At 43.2% G+C, this 14,864-nt stretch overlaps 1 protein-coding gene across 1 annotated transcript; it reads left to right on the top strand.

Moving 5' to 3' along the window:
- Positions 1 to 3,450: 3,450 nt before the first annotated feature.
- LOC123756580 (uncharacterized) lies at positions 3,451 to 9,647 on the top strand. The gene is made up of 5 exons (XM_045739823.2): positions 3,451 to 3,600; positions 4,638 to 4,763; positions 5,332 to 5,525; positions 6,901 to 7,011; positions 7,653 to 9,647. The coding sequence occupies exons 1-5, from the start codon at positions 3,454 to 3,456 to the stop codon at positions 7,720 to 7,722; spliced, it is 648 nt and encodes a 215-aa protein (XP_045595779.2). The 5' UTR covers positions 3,451 to 3,453; the 3' UTR covers positions 7,723 to 9,647.
- Positions 9,648 to 14,864: the final 5,217 nt, after the last annotated feature.

Genomic DNA, 14,864 nt, shown 5'->3' with positions numbered 1-14,864 from the left:
AGTGTTGGTGGGTGTGGTGTTGGTGGGTGTGGTAGTGTTGGTGGATGTAGTGTTGGTGGGTGTGTTGGTGTTGGTGGGTATATTTGTGTTGGTGGGTGTGGTGGTAGTAGTGTTGATGGGTGTGGTAGTGTTAGTGTTGGTGGAGTGTGGTGGTAGCAGTGTATGAAAGAGGTGAACAAGGTTTGTACTGAACGATATGAACAAAGAACAGATACAAAGTCTTACACCAATCAGTTATTCAATAAGGTCGTTTGCCTGAAGCAGTGAAGACCCTAAACTAGTTAAATATTCATTAGACAGCTTTCATTTCATTCATTTCATTCATTCATTCATTCATTATGCACTAGAATGTTCGAACATCATCGTTCGAACATTTCGTGTGCGTCGTGTGTAAACTTGTTTTTACTCCCAAAACAGGGGGTTTGGAGCCTGATTAACTCATCCTAATCAACAAAGACCTAATGCTCATTAATCCACTCACCAAACCCCCCCAACTGTTTAGGATTGAAAACCCCTTTACACACGACTCCCAACTGATAACGTCTGTATGTTTCTCGAGCAGTGCTTCGCTGACTTCAGTTCGAATCGCAACTCTGTAAAGGCTTCATCTAAACCCATCAAAATTAAATAATTATTTGCCATAAACAGAGGATTTTGTTTTGAGGCCCATAAACACATGGTTTAATTTGCCATAAACAGAGGGTTTTGTTTAAATTGCCATAAACAAAGGGTTTTGTTTAATTTCCCATAAACACAGGGTTTCGTTTGCCATAAACAGAGGATTTTGATGGCCGTGGCAACCAAAGACAGGTTGCCATATATAAAGAGTTTGGCGCTTAAGTTAACTCACATTTGTTGACCAGACCACACACTAGAAGTTGAAGGGACGACGACGTCCCTTCAACTCACATTCGACGTCCCTTAACTCACATTTCAATCCGACGTCCCTTAACTCACATATGTCCATTGTTTACAAGGACGAGCTGCGCTCCTATCGTTTCTCTAACGATAAATGAGACGAACTTGAGGTAGTTACGACCTGACAACGATATAATAAGATCAAGTTAACTAGCAGATTACATATGATGTAATCTTCTCTCTCCTCCAGTCGTCTGACACCATATTAAAGTAATTATCGATATTATAGGATTGTAAAGGATGCAAATATCCATCTAATTATTCGTCAGAATTAACTTTATTCATCTCAATTTATATGTGACAAATGTATATACAACAAATTGTTAGAGTATTTCAGTGAAATCTTGACGATTTGGTCATCACAGAACTGGTAATGTCAGGACTTGTCAATCATTTTCAGTGAAATCTTGACGATTTGGTCATCACAGAACTGGTAATGTCAGGACTTGTCAATCATTTATTCAACTATTTACAAAACATCTACATTTTTATTTAATCATGGCGGCGGCACCACACTACTGGTAGTGTGGTGGAGAGGTATTGTTTGTGGTGGTGTGGTGGAGAGTCAGTTTGTGGTGCTGGTAGTGAAGAAATTGGAAAAAAAACGTCGAATATCACAACTCTCACTGTAAATCTCCGGTTGTAAATTCGTGTGGTTGTGAAACGATGCCTCGGGGGTTGTTAGTTGTGGTGATTACAACCACGAAGCAGCAGCAGCAGGCTTCATGGTTGTAACGGGCTTCATAACTGGTTCTCATAACTCATTCCTCTCTAGGAGTCGTAGCGTGGGGGCCGCACCTGTGAAGCTAATGAGCTAACCGTATTGGTGTTAATTGTCTAGCTCACCTTTGATCAGGTGAGTTGGACAGGTGTTGGGTCAATAATTGCTGCCTCTACAGTCGATCAGAAGACCATTGTCTTCTTCCTCTCCAAGCTGGCGAAGGCTCTAATCATTGTAACGTATATGTGTACATTGTAACGTATATGTGTACATTGTAACGTATATGTGTACATTGTGGCGTACATGAGATGTGTACACAGTGATAACCTTCTTTTGAACTATATAAATAAATCCCCATTTATTCATCTAAACTCGAAAGATTTATTTTGAATTAATTGCATATATTTTTCTATGTATTTTTTTTTTAAAGTCTTCCCATTTTTATGTGTAAAAACAACCCGGAATATTTTTGTCTAACTTTGCCGTACTGTTTAATAACATATTTTGGGAGTCTCTTGTTTTTTGTAAATTTAAAAAAAAACTGGTGGAAAAAATGTCACCACTGTTTTGCACTACACTAATAATTCTATTTTTCTTGCTATCGTGTTGTTATTTCTATATCTTTATTCTTCGTGTCATTTATTTACTCTCTTAATAATAAATTGAGTAAACATTTTATACATTTCAGATATAATGTTGAACATACACACGTATATATAAATATAGAAATGATGCCCATTAAGTTGGCTATTTGTTATGTTATAGGAAAATAGTTGTATTATCCGCGTACGTTGAAAATAGATGTATTAGTTTTATTGATGGGAGTCATTGTAGGAGATCAGCGGGTGGGAGATTGATTGCAGCCAATATTGCATTTGGGCGAAAGAGGGAGAGAAGGTAAATGGCCTGGAATTGAGAGGATAAATGAGAGAGAGAGAGAGAGAGAGAGAGAGAGAGAGAGAGAGAGAGAGAGAGAGAGAGAGAGAGAGAAGAGAGGAAAACTATGTGTGTATGTGTACACTTAGGAATGAAATGTGTATTTAATATGTTCCTGATTACAAATGTCACTATTACACATAATAAAATATAGACAGTAAGCCCTAATAAAGCGGCTCAATATTATACGCTCATCTATACATCTGAAAATAAAGTTTAATACCAACGTTTCGATCCCTCCTGTACTTAATAATGACCCAAAACGGACCGAAACGTCGCCACTTCTTATATTTCCAGTTGTGTAGTTAAGTGCTCATAAAAATAATCAAAGGAACTTGAATGTATGACAGCAACAAGCCAACGCACCATAGAAACAATTTTAAGATATATTGACTCGAGGACAAAGCTATATACATGTCTTCACTGGAATGTCAGAACTCTGTATTAGCTTCAAGATGTCGAGCAGAGAGAGAGACAGAGAGGCAGTTGATGCTGTATATATTGCAAAGAGACAAAGGCGCCCCCTCTCTAGCAAACACCATTCATCTCTGCTCACTTAATTCGGTTCCTCCCCCTCTCTCGCCTGCTTCCTTATTTATGTCAGTCTATCACACACACACACACACACACACACACACACACACACACACACACACACACACACACACACACACACACACACACACACACACACACACACACACTGCTCAGGAATCTGTACACCTGTTGATTGACGGTTGAGAGGCGGGACCAAAGAGCCAGAGCTCAACCCCCGCAAACACAACTAGGTGAGTACACACACAGAAAATGCTGTCTAATCATACTAACATAGAGGTTTACCACCTGACGACGACCTAGCCTTTTCTCCAGAAGGGAAGATGAGGCAGTGCATCTGGGTGTTCCTGGTGGGGGTGGTGGTGCCCTTGGTGACTTCCCTGGTGACCTACACCTTCGTCTCCATGGGTAGTGAAGCTCTGGCAGTCGACGAGATTGGTGCCCTAATCATCATGGTCACCATTATTAAGGTGAGTGATTGGCAGGGGTCAGATGGTAGGGGGTGAGTGATTGGCAGGGGTCAGATGGTAGGGGGGTGAGTGATTGGTATGGATCAGATGGTAGGGGTGAGGGATTGACAGGGGTCAGATGGTAGGGGATGAGTGATTGGCAGGGGTCAGATGGTAGGGGTGAGTGATTGGCAGGGGTCAGATGGTAGGGGGGTGAGTGATTGGTATGGATCAGATGGTAGGGGGTGAGGGATTGGCAGGGGTCAGATGGTAGGGGATGAGTGATTGGCAGAGTTCAGATGGTAGGGGTGAGTGATTGGCAGTGTTCAGATGATAGGGGGTGAGTGATTGGCAGCGTTCAGATGATAGGGGGTGATTGATTGGCAGCGTTCAGATGGTAGGGGTGAGTGATTGGCAGCGTTCAGATGATACGGGGTGAGGGATTGGCAGCGTTCAGATGGTAAGGGGTGAGTGATTGGCAGCGGTCAGATGGTAAGGGGTGAGTGATTGGCAGCGTTCAGATGATAAGGGGTGAGTGATTAGCAGCGTTCAGATGGTAGGGGTGAATGATTGGCAGCGTTCAGATGGTAGGGGGTGAATGATTGGCAGCGTTCAGATGATAGGGGGTGAGTGATTGACAACGTTCAGATAGCAGAGGGTGAATGATTGCCTGCGTTCAATTGGCTGAAGGTGTTCAGTGGTTTGGAGTGAGTGAATAAGCATTCTGTGATGCCTTAGTCTAATGAAAGAGTGATTATACGACTGTTCACTCGAGTAAATGGACGGACTAACGATGGTCTGTGTCAAGCCAATTACAGTTTTGAACTTTCACTTAAAGAAACAGCCTCATTAGAGTCCAATTATGTCCTATTGAAGTTTGAATAATTCTTATATATCTCTATATTCCTTTGTATTAAAAATATTTTAAGAATATTGATTGTGTCAGATAGCAGTCGTATTAGGGATCATTTTAGTGATGAATACCATCAAAAAAGGTGATGAGATAATGATGATTATGATATGAATGATGTCAATGATGATGATGCTGCATCTTCCAGCTGGTGTTGCTCTCTACACAAGGCATCTTCCCCATCGACATGAACGAGGTGCTTCATCAGATCATCCAGAGAGGCAAGAGGTCAACCAACGAAGATGGGACTTTCAACAACAGTTCTTTGTATCAGGTACGGTGAGAGAGAGAGAGAGAGAGAGAGAGAGAGAGAGAGAGAGAGAGAGAGAGAGAGAGAGAGAGAGAGAGAGAGAGAGAGAGAGGGGGAGAGGGAGGGAGAGAAGGAGAGAAAGAGAGGGAGAGAAGGAGAGAGAGAGAGAGAGCGAGAGAGAGAGAGAGAGAGAGAGAGAGAGAGAGAGAGAGAGAGAGAGAGAGAGAGAGAGAGAGAGAGAGAGAGAGAGGGGGAGAGAGAGAGAGAAAGAGAGAGAGAGAGGTGTTGAGTGGAGGTAAGAAGTTAGAAAGTCTGAAAAAAAAAAAAAACAGCGTCGCCTGAAATTTTTAACAACTTAAAAAAAACATATAAAAAATGCCAGTACTCGAAAGAAAATTGTCTTATTTCATTTATTTAAAATTCATACGATTAAAAAAAAGCTAATAATTTCATAAAACCACTTTTATGAACACCCCAAAAAATACTATATATCTTTTTTTTCATGGAACACGTGAATGTAAAAGTTCTAAGTCGAACGAACAGAGCTTCTGTTTATTTTTGTTTACCTCGATATAACATGTTGTGGCGACAGGTCCCCGCGGTCGACGAGATGCCCTGCATCAGGAGATTCCTGTGTGAAGTGGAGGTGGCCACCAGGACCAGCGATAACTACCTCCCGAAGGAACCCGAGGCCGTGAACGACCGGATACTGGAGGAGGAGGTGGCCCCAGAGGAGGTCGACCCTATCTCTGAGATGCAGGTGGAGGCGGTTCGAGCCCTCTACAGGTGAGTCTAACGCCTCACCTGTTTCTACCAGGTGTATACGAGTACTTGTAGAAATTAATATCCTCCGGGTGGAGGGTCGAGCGATGACCCCTGCAAGAATCTGGGTTATTGTTTCTGAGCTCTAATGATGCAAGTGTTTCTGGTAGTATACGCTCACTCTGTTTCGTCATATCGCAGTTCCTTCTTCTCATATTCCAGCTCCTGGTCCTCATATCCCAGCTCCTTATCCCACATACCCCAGCTCCTTATCCCACATACCCCAGCTCCTTATCCCACATACCCCAGCTCCTTGCCCCTCATATCCCAGCTCCTTATCCCACACATCCCTTCTAGCTGCCACATAGCCATACCGACTCAGCCCTCCAGTCTAACCTCACCTAAACTACAAAGGCAACATACCTTGCACTCTAGGCTGCTTGCAAGTTGCACCTTATCAACGTCATATCATCACAGGTGCCTCCTTTAGACCCTCTCTCCAGACACTTGCAATATTTGTTGACCAGACCACCTGCTGCTTGGGTAACAGCTTCTCCCCCGTATCAACCTACCTTGGCTTTGCGCCCTGGAGAGGCCACTCCAGACCAGGCCGACATCAGAGCGCAACTCCATAGTCTCCTGAGACTGATGGATGCCTACTAGACCACACACTAGAAGGTGAAGGGACGACGACGTTTCGGTCCGTCCTGGACCATTCTCAAGTCGATTGTAAGATTGTAATATTCCATTACAGACACAAAACCCCGTCTTATTAACCCTCCCCTTGTGAGTCTCAAGGCACCATTGTCAGAGTATATTGTCCTTTAGTGGATATCCTGTCGGTAAATTGAAGCAATTATTTCCTTAATTTTATCATTTAGGTTATCATTCTTGCTTCATATATCTCTGGGATTATGGGGGGACTGGTAGTGGTTATCTTGAGATGATTTCGGGGCTTTTTAGTGTCCCCGCGGCCCTGTCGTCGACCAGGTCTCCACCCCCAGGAAGCAGCCCGTGACAGCTGACTAACACACAGGTACCTATTTTACTACTAGGTAACAGGGGGCATAGGGTGGAAGAAACTCTGCCCATTGTTTCTCGCCGGCGCCTGGGATCGAACCCAGGACCACAGGATCACAAGTCCAGCGTGCTGTCCGCTCGGCCGACCGGCTCCCGTGGTGGTGGTGTTTGGAATGGTGATTGTGATGGATGGAGAATAAACACTCTTAATGTTTCTTCAAGCTAGCCACACATGTATAAACATATTCCATATTTCAACTCCTATTTTCTTTCTCCCAACTTTCTCCTGCAGGCCATGACAATCTATCATCATCATCATCATCATTCTGCTTATATCATCATTCCGGTCCGTTATCATGCACCTTTTCTTCTTCCCCAGGGAGGAGGACCCGACGGGGGAACTGTCAGAGAGGGGGCGACGCGCCCTACAGGTGGTGGAGTCGATGACGGGGCCGGCCTGCGAGATGGCCTACAAGCTCTGTCCTGGACGGTCAGTAAAGGCACTCCGTTCGTGATAACTTTATTGAGATGTGAATAACTGGTCGAATCACTCGGTTCGTTATAACTTTATTGAGATGTGAATAACTGGTCGAATCACTCGGTTCACTCGGTTCGTTATAACTTTATTGAGATGTGAATAACTGGTCGAATCACTCGGTTCGTTAAAACTTTATTGAGATCTGAATAACTAGTCGAATCACTCGGTTCGTGATAACTTTATTGAGATGTGAATAACTAGTCGAATCCCTCAGTTCGTGATAACTTTATTGAGATGTGAATAACTCGTCAAATCACTCGGTTCGTGATAACTTTATTGAGATGTGAATAACTGGTCGAATCACTCAGTTCGTTATAACTTTATTGAGATGTGAATAACTAGTCGAATCACTCAGTTCGTTATAACTTTATTGAGATGTGAATAACTGGGGGTTTGGGTCGAGTAAAATAACTTTATGAAGGGCGTTGAGAATTGGATTATTTTATTTAACGCGCTGAGGGGATATAGTTAAATTAAATTTGAGTGCTATGATAGCGATATAATCAAACAAGGTAATAGTCTCGCCACACAAGGTAATTCACCTCAACTGTTATTTCCGAGTTCAATTACCATATACCTAATGACAATTTCAGGTTCACGGCTCCTTTGATCTACCGCACCATCTTTGAGGAGATTAATTTGGCGGTCAGCGATCACGATTAGACAGCAGACCCTACAGACAGGACGGGAAGGACGGGGGCTGCAGACAGCTGGCTGACAGCAGACCAGAAGACAGACTCGGAAGCCCCCCCCTTTAGACAGCATCGATCAGCGCAGACTACATTGCGACTACAGAACAACCCATTGCCGACGGCAGACAGACCGGGTAGACTAAGCAGACCATACTACTGACCAACATAAGACAGTTGGACAGCAGAGACAGGAAGACAGACGTACACGAGAGGTTAAATAAGACGGACAGAAGCTAATGACGCAACACCGACGGAATTTAGAAAAAGATTGTTGATATATATCGCAAAACAGTCCGGATGTTCTGTCCTGCTGCGTCATTCAAGTTGTTCATTCTGTTCTACTAAAGATAACATTATATGTTCATCTTCTGCTATCACGATAATTGATTTCGACAGAAAAGTAGTGTTCATTATTTTCACAGAACTTTATTCATCATTTCTTCTCTTTGTGGAGATTTTCAATCGAGGAAAATAGGTGAGGACTCAGGCGATGAGTCACAATAACGTGGCTGAAGTTATGTTGACCAGACCACACACTAGAAGGTGAAGGGACGACGACGTTTCGGTCCGTCCTGGACCATTCTCAAGTCGATTGTAACTGCGTAACTGCTTCGTGAATCTGGCCCCAGTCCAGTAACACATTTCCGTTTGCATAGCTGAAAATATACAGGTGTTTGACCGACGTATATGTGTGTGTTTGACATGTAAACATTTGCCGGTTTGGCACCTTATTTTGACAATTACTTGAAATATTGTGGTTATGTATTCCAAGCTTGTGTTACAGGATTCTAGCTCTTTTTTAACTGCTCTCTCTCTCTCTCTCTCTCTCTCTCTCTCTCTCTCTCTCTCTCTCTCTCTCTCTCTCTCTCTCTCTCTCTCTCTCTCTCTCTCTCTCTCTCTCTCGTACCTTCTCTATATCTGTTTACATTTTTCATATCTTCATTCTGACTTACATATGTACCTTCATTTCAAATTCATTACGTTCATTCTGCACCTTCACGTTCTTTATTTATGATAATGAAAGCCAAAGGAAGAACACGTTCACTGCTCAGTAAGAGTTACGATTAGTGTCCCCTTGAATGTTAGAGGCATTGAGGCATTAGCCACAGATCTGTAGTACTGATTTAAGGCACTGGCCGGTTTGGCAGCGATAATTGAGAGGCATGTTGACCAGACCACACACTAGAAAGTGAAGGGAACGACGACGTTTCGGTCCGTCCTGGACCTTTCTCAAGTCGATTGTGACCGTTCTGGACCATTCTGAAGTCAATTGTTAGAATGGTCATAGTTGAGGCATTACCCATAGTTGTTAATTACACAATCTGTGCTTATTTGACTTTAGAGTTTAAGGAATTAGTTTAATATGCTGTACCTTAGGGGGCATCGCCTCTAGGTACTGTATGCTGCCCCCTGATGTATCAAGAGCTTTCCTATTTGTCTGATAATCTTGCGAAGATGCATTTTTAAGCTTAGGGACGTAAGATCCATATATTGCATTCATTTTATATTTAAGATTACCGCGTATAGCGTAGTGTTAATACATTTGTTATATAACTGACCTTAAGGGTCTTATATAATTTAATGCCAAATAATTCACTACTGAACCAATTTTTGGGGGATTTTACATATTTTTGAAATTTATTGTGAAAATTTGACGATTTATTTTGCAATATATTAAACCTTCTTTGAATATATTATTCCTCTCATTATCTCTATGCTGATAACAACAACAACAGTATTTATACAAAATAAATGCATACAATGCAACAGTTACTGTATATACAATAGAGTAATAGAGTATTATATTATTTTTGATATAATGCTGTTAATTCCTCTCAGTGCTCCACCCATCCATCAAAGAGATCAAGTTGTTTGACAGAAATTCCCCCCTCTGCCCCCGCCACCTTACCCCTCCCCCCACCCCCCTCCTAACCCCCCCCCCCCCTTCCCCCTTAGTTAAAAATAAATAAATCCACTATTGCCAGCAAAACGATGAAAGTTAATTGTTTTTGCAATACAATTAAACACTGACAAAGCATTTCAGGTGTTTATGGACGAAGAATTGGATAAACGTTATCAAAGGATGCATGTGGAGGGTTAATACGATTTAATTTCATTTTTGTATTAAAGGTAATTATATTACAATGACGAATTACCTTGATGCCATTTTTTTGTAAAATGTTTAATAAATTTGTTATAATTAAAAAATAAAAGGATAAATCCCCGAGGTGTAATTTGATTTTCATGGGAACGAGTCAATGAAGCTCTCATGATATTATGGGTAAGAACCTTTTATAATATTATAAGTAAGATCCTTTCGTTAATAAGCAAGGCATTCGTTGGATATTTGTTGTGGTGGTGTTTGACGGCATGGCAATGTTGCCAGATTTTGCCGTCAAGACTTGCCTTCAGTAACTCGAGTTGACCAAGACTGGTGCTCTGAACTTTTTTTTGATTAACCTGAAGCAATTGGGCTTTGGCTACACCAGAGCTCTTTGGGCGTATAGCATTAATGTGATGTTCGTCACACACACATATATATATATATATATATATATATATATATATATATATATATATATATATATATATATATATATATATATATATATATAATCTGATGCATTGGGCTAGCTTCACACAACTCTGCAGGTTCAGGGGTATGGGACGGACATAGGTCGGCCGTAGTCTGTACTATTGGTCTTATTAAGAGGGATTCGGGTCAAATAATGCTTCTCCACTCCCAGAGATAATCCCTCTATGTCAATATGCCACTATGTACACAGGGAGGGGGGGGGCAGAATCTCCACTGTGTACACAGAGGGACACAGCCCACTACTGTGTTATGTATCCCGACCGCGGCAGAGAGGATACAGGAGGACTTCAATTGGTATTGAAAATGTACTGAAAATTGGCATGTGCGGCCCAATCGTCTAAGTCTTGGGGGACATTAAGACAGCGGCACCTCCACTCTTTCTCTGGTTCCTGTTCTCGCTTCTGTGCTTTATCATAACGTGTTCTTCCTTGTTCATTTTTACTTTCTTTGGAGCTTCTTTATCATCCTCCATCCTCTCTCTCTCTCTCTCTCTCTCTCTCTCTCTCTCTCTCTCTCTCTCTCTCTCTCTCTCTCTCTCTCTCTCTCTCTCTCTCTCTCTCTCTCTCTCTCTCTCTCTCCCTCTCTCTCTCTCTCTCTCCACTTGACTCAGGTTATGCTGTCAGTTTAGTCTCTGTGTCTCTCCATTTTCACCCTAAGTCTGTCCACGACTACCCCATTCCTATCCTTAAATACCTCTTCTATACCTTCCCTGTCCCTTCCCTAGTTTTACATTCCACCCACTCATCCTATTCCTTCCTACTCTCCTCATTCCTCGACCGTCTCTCAATCCACTATGAGGATGACAGAGGGATGAGCTTCATACCACTGCCCCTTGTATAGTTGTGTGTCTCCGGCCTCCAGTGAGCCTCTGAGGTAATACTCAGCCGGCGGACTGTTGAGAGCAGTTTGACGCCTTCTGTTGCTCAGTAAATACCGTAAATAAATATACGTTTGTGGGGTAAGCTCTCAGCCACCAAGAGGTCATTTAGAGCTCTACGACAGGTTTCTAAGGCTCCCCAACGTCAGGAAACTGTTGTATTAAAGTTCCTTTAAACTTACCAGAAGACTCAAAACAGAAAACGGGACAGTAGGTCGATTTCGCGAGCCGCTGCCATTTTTCTAGTAAGACGATTTTTGGGCTTAGGTGGAGTATAGGTCAAAATGCGAGACGGTCTATTAGGAGGACGGGTTTGTACGAGGTAACTTCTATACCGTATGTCATACCACACATCCCAGACATTCATACCACCACCCCAGACATCATACTACCCACCCCAGACATCATACCACCACCCCAGACATCATACCACCACCCCAGACATTCATACCACCACCCCAGACATCATACCACCACCCCAGACATCATACCACCATCCCAGACATTCATACCACCACCCCAGACATCATACCACCACCCCAGACATCATACCACCATCCCAGACATTCATACCACCACCCCAGACATCATACCACCATCCCAGACATTCATACCACCACCCCAGACATCATACCACCATCCCAGACATTCATACCACCACCCCAGACATCATACCACCACCCCAGACATTCATACCACCACCCCAGACATCATACCACCACCCCAGACATCATACCACCCACCCCAGACACTGGCCACTAACAATAGAAGAGCTGGGCGCGGTAACTGCTCTGTCACCGCGTCACCGGCTGTTTCAAGGGAAATCAACCAATAAGAACGGCGGAAAATGCCCTCCATTTGGTTTGATGTTAGTCTTAAGGCCCCAGCGACCCCGCGCAGGGGTCATTGAACCCTCGAACATAGTTCGCTGACCAATCAGCAAGTCTAAACTATAGTCCTGAACTATAGTAAACTATAGTATAGCACAACGCGGAATTTAAATTCGTCTTTAGACACCCACTGGAGCAGACTGGGAGCTGCTCTTCGCTTTCTGATTGGTCAGGAAAGACGGACTAGCTTTTTGCTCTGGAGTAAGGAATTCTAACTACCCTTACTTCAGTCATTTGTCTCCTTGTGTATGGTGTTAACGTGTGTGCGTGGCTGGACAGTTATAACATTGAGGTTATACGGAAAAACAATACATAGCGGCGGGTTACAATGTGTATAGAGTTTATATTTGTGTTATTAGCTACTGATCTCGCGCGGATACACAATGTTTAATCCCCTGGAATTGTTTCACACTCGTATATAAGTGAATCTAGTTGTGTGTTGCTGATCAGTAAATCCCTCCCCATCCCCCCCAGGGAGGATTGGTACTTTCCCAATACCTAGGCCCCAGGGAGGATTGGTTACCCCCCAGTCAGTACCTAGACCCCAAGGAGGATTGGTACCCCCAGTCAGTACCTAGACCCCAGGGAGGATTGGTACCCCCCAGCCAGTACCTAGGCCCCAAGGAGGATTGGTACCCCCAGTCAGTACCTAGACCCCAAGGAGGATTGGTACCCCCAGTCAGTACCTAGACCCCAGGGAGGATTGGTACCCCCCAGTCAGTACGAAGACTCCAGGGAGGATTGGAACTGCTTGTTCAACTGAAGGTAAGTACAATACTCACATGTTTTGTATATTTAGAGAGATGACGACCTGGTTTCCGAGAACCAGTCAGTGTTCAGGATGAGATATTTATCTGTTATTTGTCAGGGGCCAGATTCACGAAGCAGTTGTGCAAGCATCTACGAACCTGTACATCTTTTCCCAATCCTTGGCGGCTTTGTTTACAATTATCAAACAGTTAATGAGCTCCGAAGCACCAGGAGGCTGTTTATAACAACAAAAACAGTTGATTGGGAAGTTTTCATGCTTGTAAACTGTTTAATAAGGGAAACCAAAGCCGTCAAAGATTGAGAAAAGATGTACACGTTCGTAAGTACTTGCGTAACTGCTTCGTGAATCTGGCTCCTAGCCTCGATTCTTGACAAGCTCTGTGATCATTAGGGAGACTATGGAGCAACCAGTCGTACGGTTGTAGTCACTATTTGGGTTGGGAGTCAGAGTTCCTTCAATATGACAATGAAAAAATGTTATTTCAATGCCCCCAATTGTGTTTAGTCGAGATAAGAGTTAAATTCAGCTTTAACGAAGCAGTATGGACCGAGGGGATAATAGAGGGGGGGGGGAGGTAAATTGATCTTTTAATTAACTGTTTTACAATTCGAAAACAAGTTAATATCATCCTCGTCTGTATTGAGTCAAGAATATCATCCTCGTCTGTATTGAGTCAAGAATATCATCCTCGTCTGTATTGAGTCAAGAATATCATCCTCGTCTGTATTGAGTCAAGAATATCATCCTCGTCTGTATTGAGTCAAGAATATCATCCTCGTCTGTATTGAGTCAAGAATATCATCCTCGTCTGTATTGAGTCAAGAATATCATCCTCGTCTGTATTGAGTCAAGTATTACAAAACGAAGCAAACCCTGGTTTGTGCCTCGGAGAGGCTACGGGATCCAGTAAGTTTAGTTGAACTTCGGTTTCAACTCTTTTTGCCCTGTCGTAGCTCAGTCGATTAACGCAGTGTTATCTTGAGGTTATCTTGAGATGATTTCGGGGCTTTTAGTGTCCCCGCGGCCCGGTCCTCGACCAGGCCTCCACCCCCAGGAAGCAGCCCGTGACAGCTGACTAACTCCCAGGTACCTATTTACTGCTAGGTAACATCCCAGTGTCTGGGATGCTCCCGGACGCAGGTTCAAATCCTCGTCACGGCCCTTGTGGATTTGTTCAAAACGAAACAGTTTATTGACAGCGACGCGCTCCTAAACTGTTTTTTTTTTGCCTGGCCCCGGGGTTCAGTACGGCCAGGGGTCGTTAGCAAGACGAGTAGAAGGTTTAACGAGCAGTTCAGAGTCGAGTCGTCTTGCTTGTTCAAGCACTTCACCATGAACCTTCTTACAGATGACTCTTGAGATAGTGAATGAATTTTTGTCTATAGGACTGTGCTCATATAGACCGTTCTCATTAACAATGGCTAATTGCTCGTTAATCTAGTCAAATTATAGTACTGGCAATAACTGTCTGGTCGAACGTACTATTGTGTACTGTTAGACCTCGAACATGCAGGTCGGCGTTCAATCCCCCGACCGTCCACAAGTGGTTGGTCACCATTCCTTTCCTCCCGTCCCATCCCAAATCCTTATCCTGACCTCTTCCAAGTGCTATATAGTCGTAATGGCTTGGTACTTTCCCTTGATAAATCCTTCCTTCATCGTAATTTTCTAATCCGAGAAAAAAAGGCTCAAAACCAGGCTTAAATATTCCTAGGCCTATTATAGTACATATATGTACTATGTTGGCCCTAAGGTAGCATTTATCAGGCCTACGAATTCTTGGACATATTAGGTTAGGTTAGGTTAGGTTAGGTTAGGTTAGGTCAGGTTAAGTTAGGTTATTTTCACATCTCGATTTTTTTTAAACTACCATTTGGGCTAATTCGGCGCTCCAAAGCACTATCTCCAAGGGTCTTCAACAGTACACGCTGCTACTCTCGACCAAACAGATGCTATAAATACGTCATTATAGCAGAAT

The sequence above is a fragment of the Procambarus clarkii genome, chromosome 25, assembly GCF_040958095.1.
Source record: "Procambarus clarkii isolate CNS0578487 chromosome 25, FALCON_Pclarkii_2.0, whole genome shotgun sequence".
In the NCBI taxonomy this organism is placed as follows: Eukaryota; Metazoa; Arthropoda; class Malacostraca; order Decapoda; family Cambaridae; genus Procambarus; species Procambarus clarkii.
This window is presented reverse-complemented; position numbering and strand designations above follow the sequence as displayed.

Bases quoted from the DNA above. Each gene is read 5' to 3' on its own strand.
- LOC123756580 (XM_045739823.2), top strand. From the start codon at position 3,454: ATGAGGCAGTGCATCTGGGTGTTCCTGGTGGGGGTGGTGGTGCCCTTG. The intron at 4,764-5,331 runs GTACGGTGAGAG...TTGTGGCGACAG, and splicing joins ACAACAGTTCTTTGTATCAG to GTCCCCGCGGTCGACGAGAT. The intron at 5,526-6,900 runs GTGAGTCTAACG...CTTCTTCCCCAG, and splicing joins GCGGTTCGAGCCCTCTACAG to GGAGGAGGACCCGACGGGGG.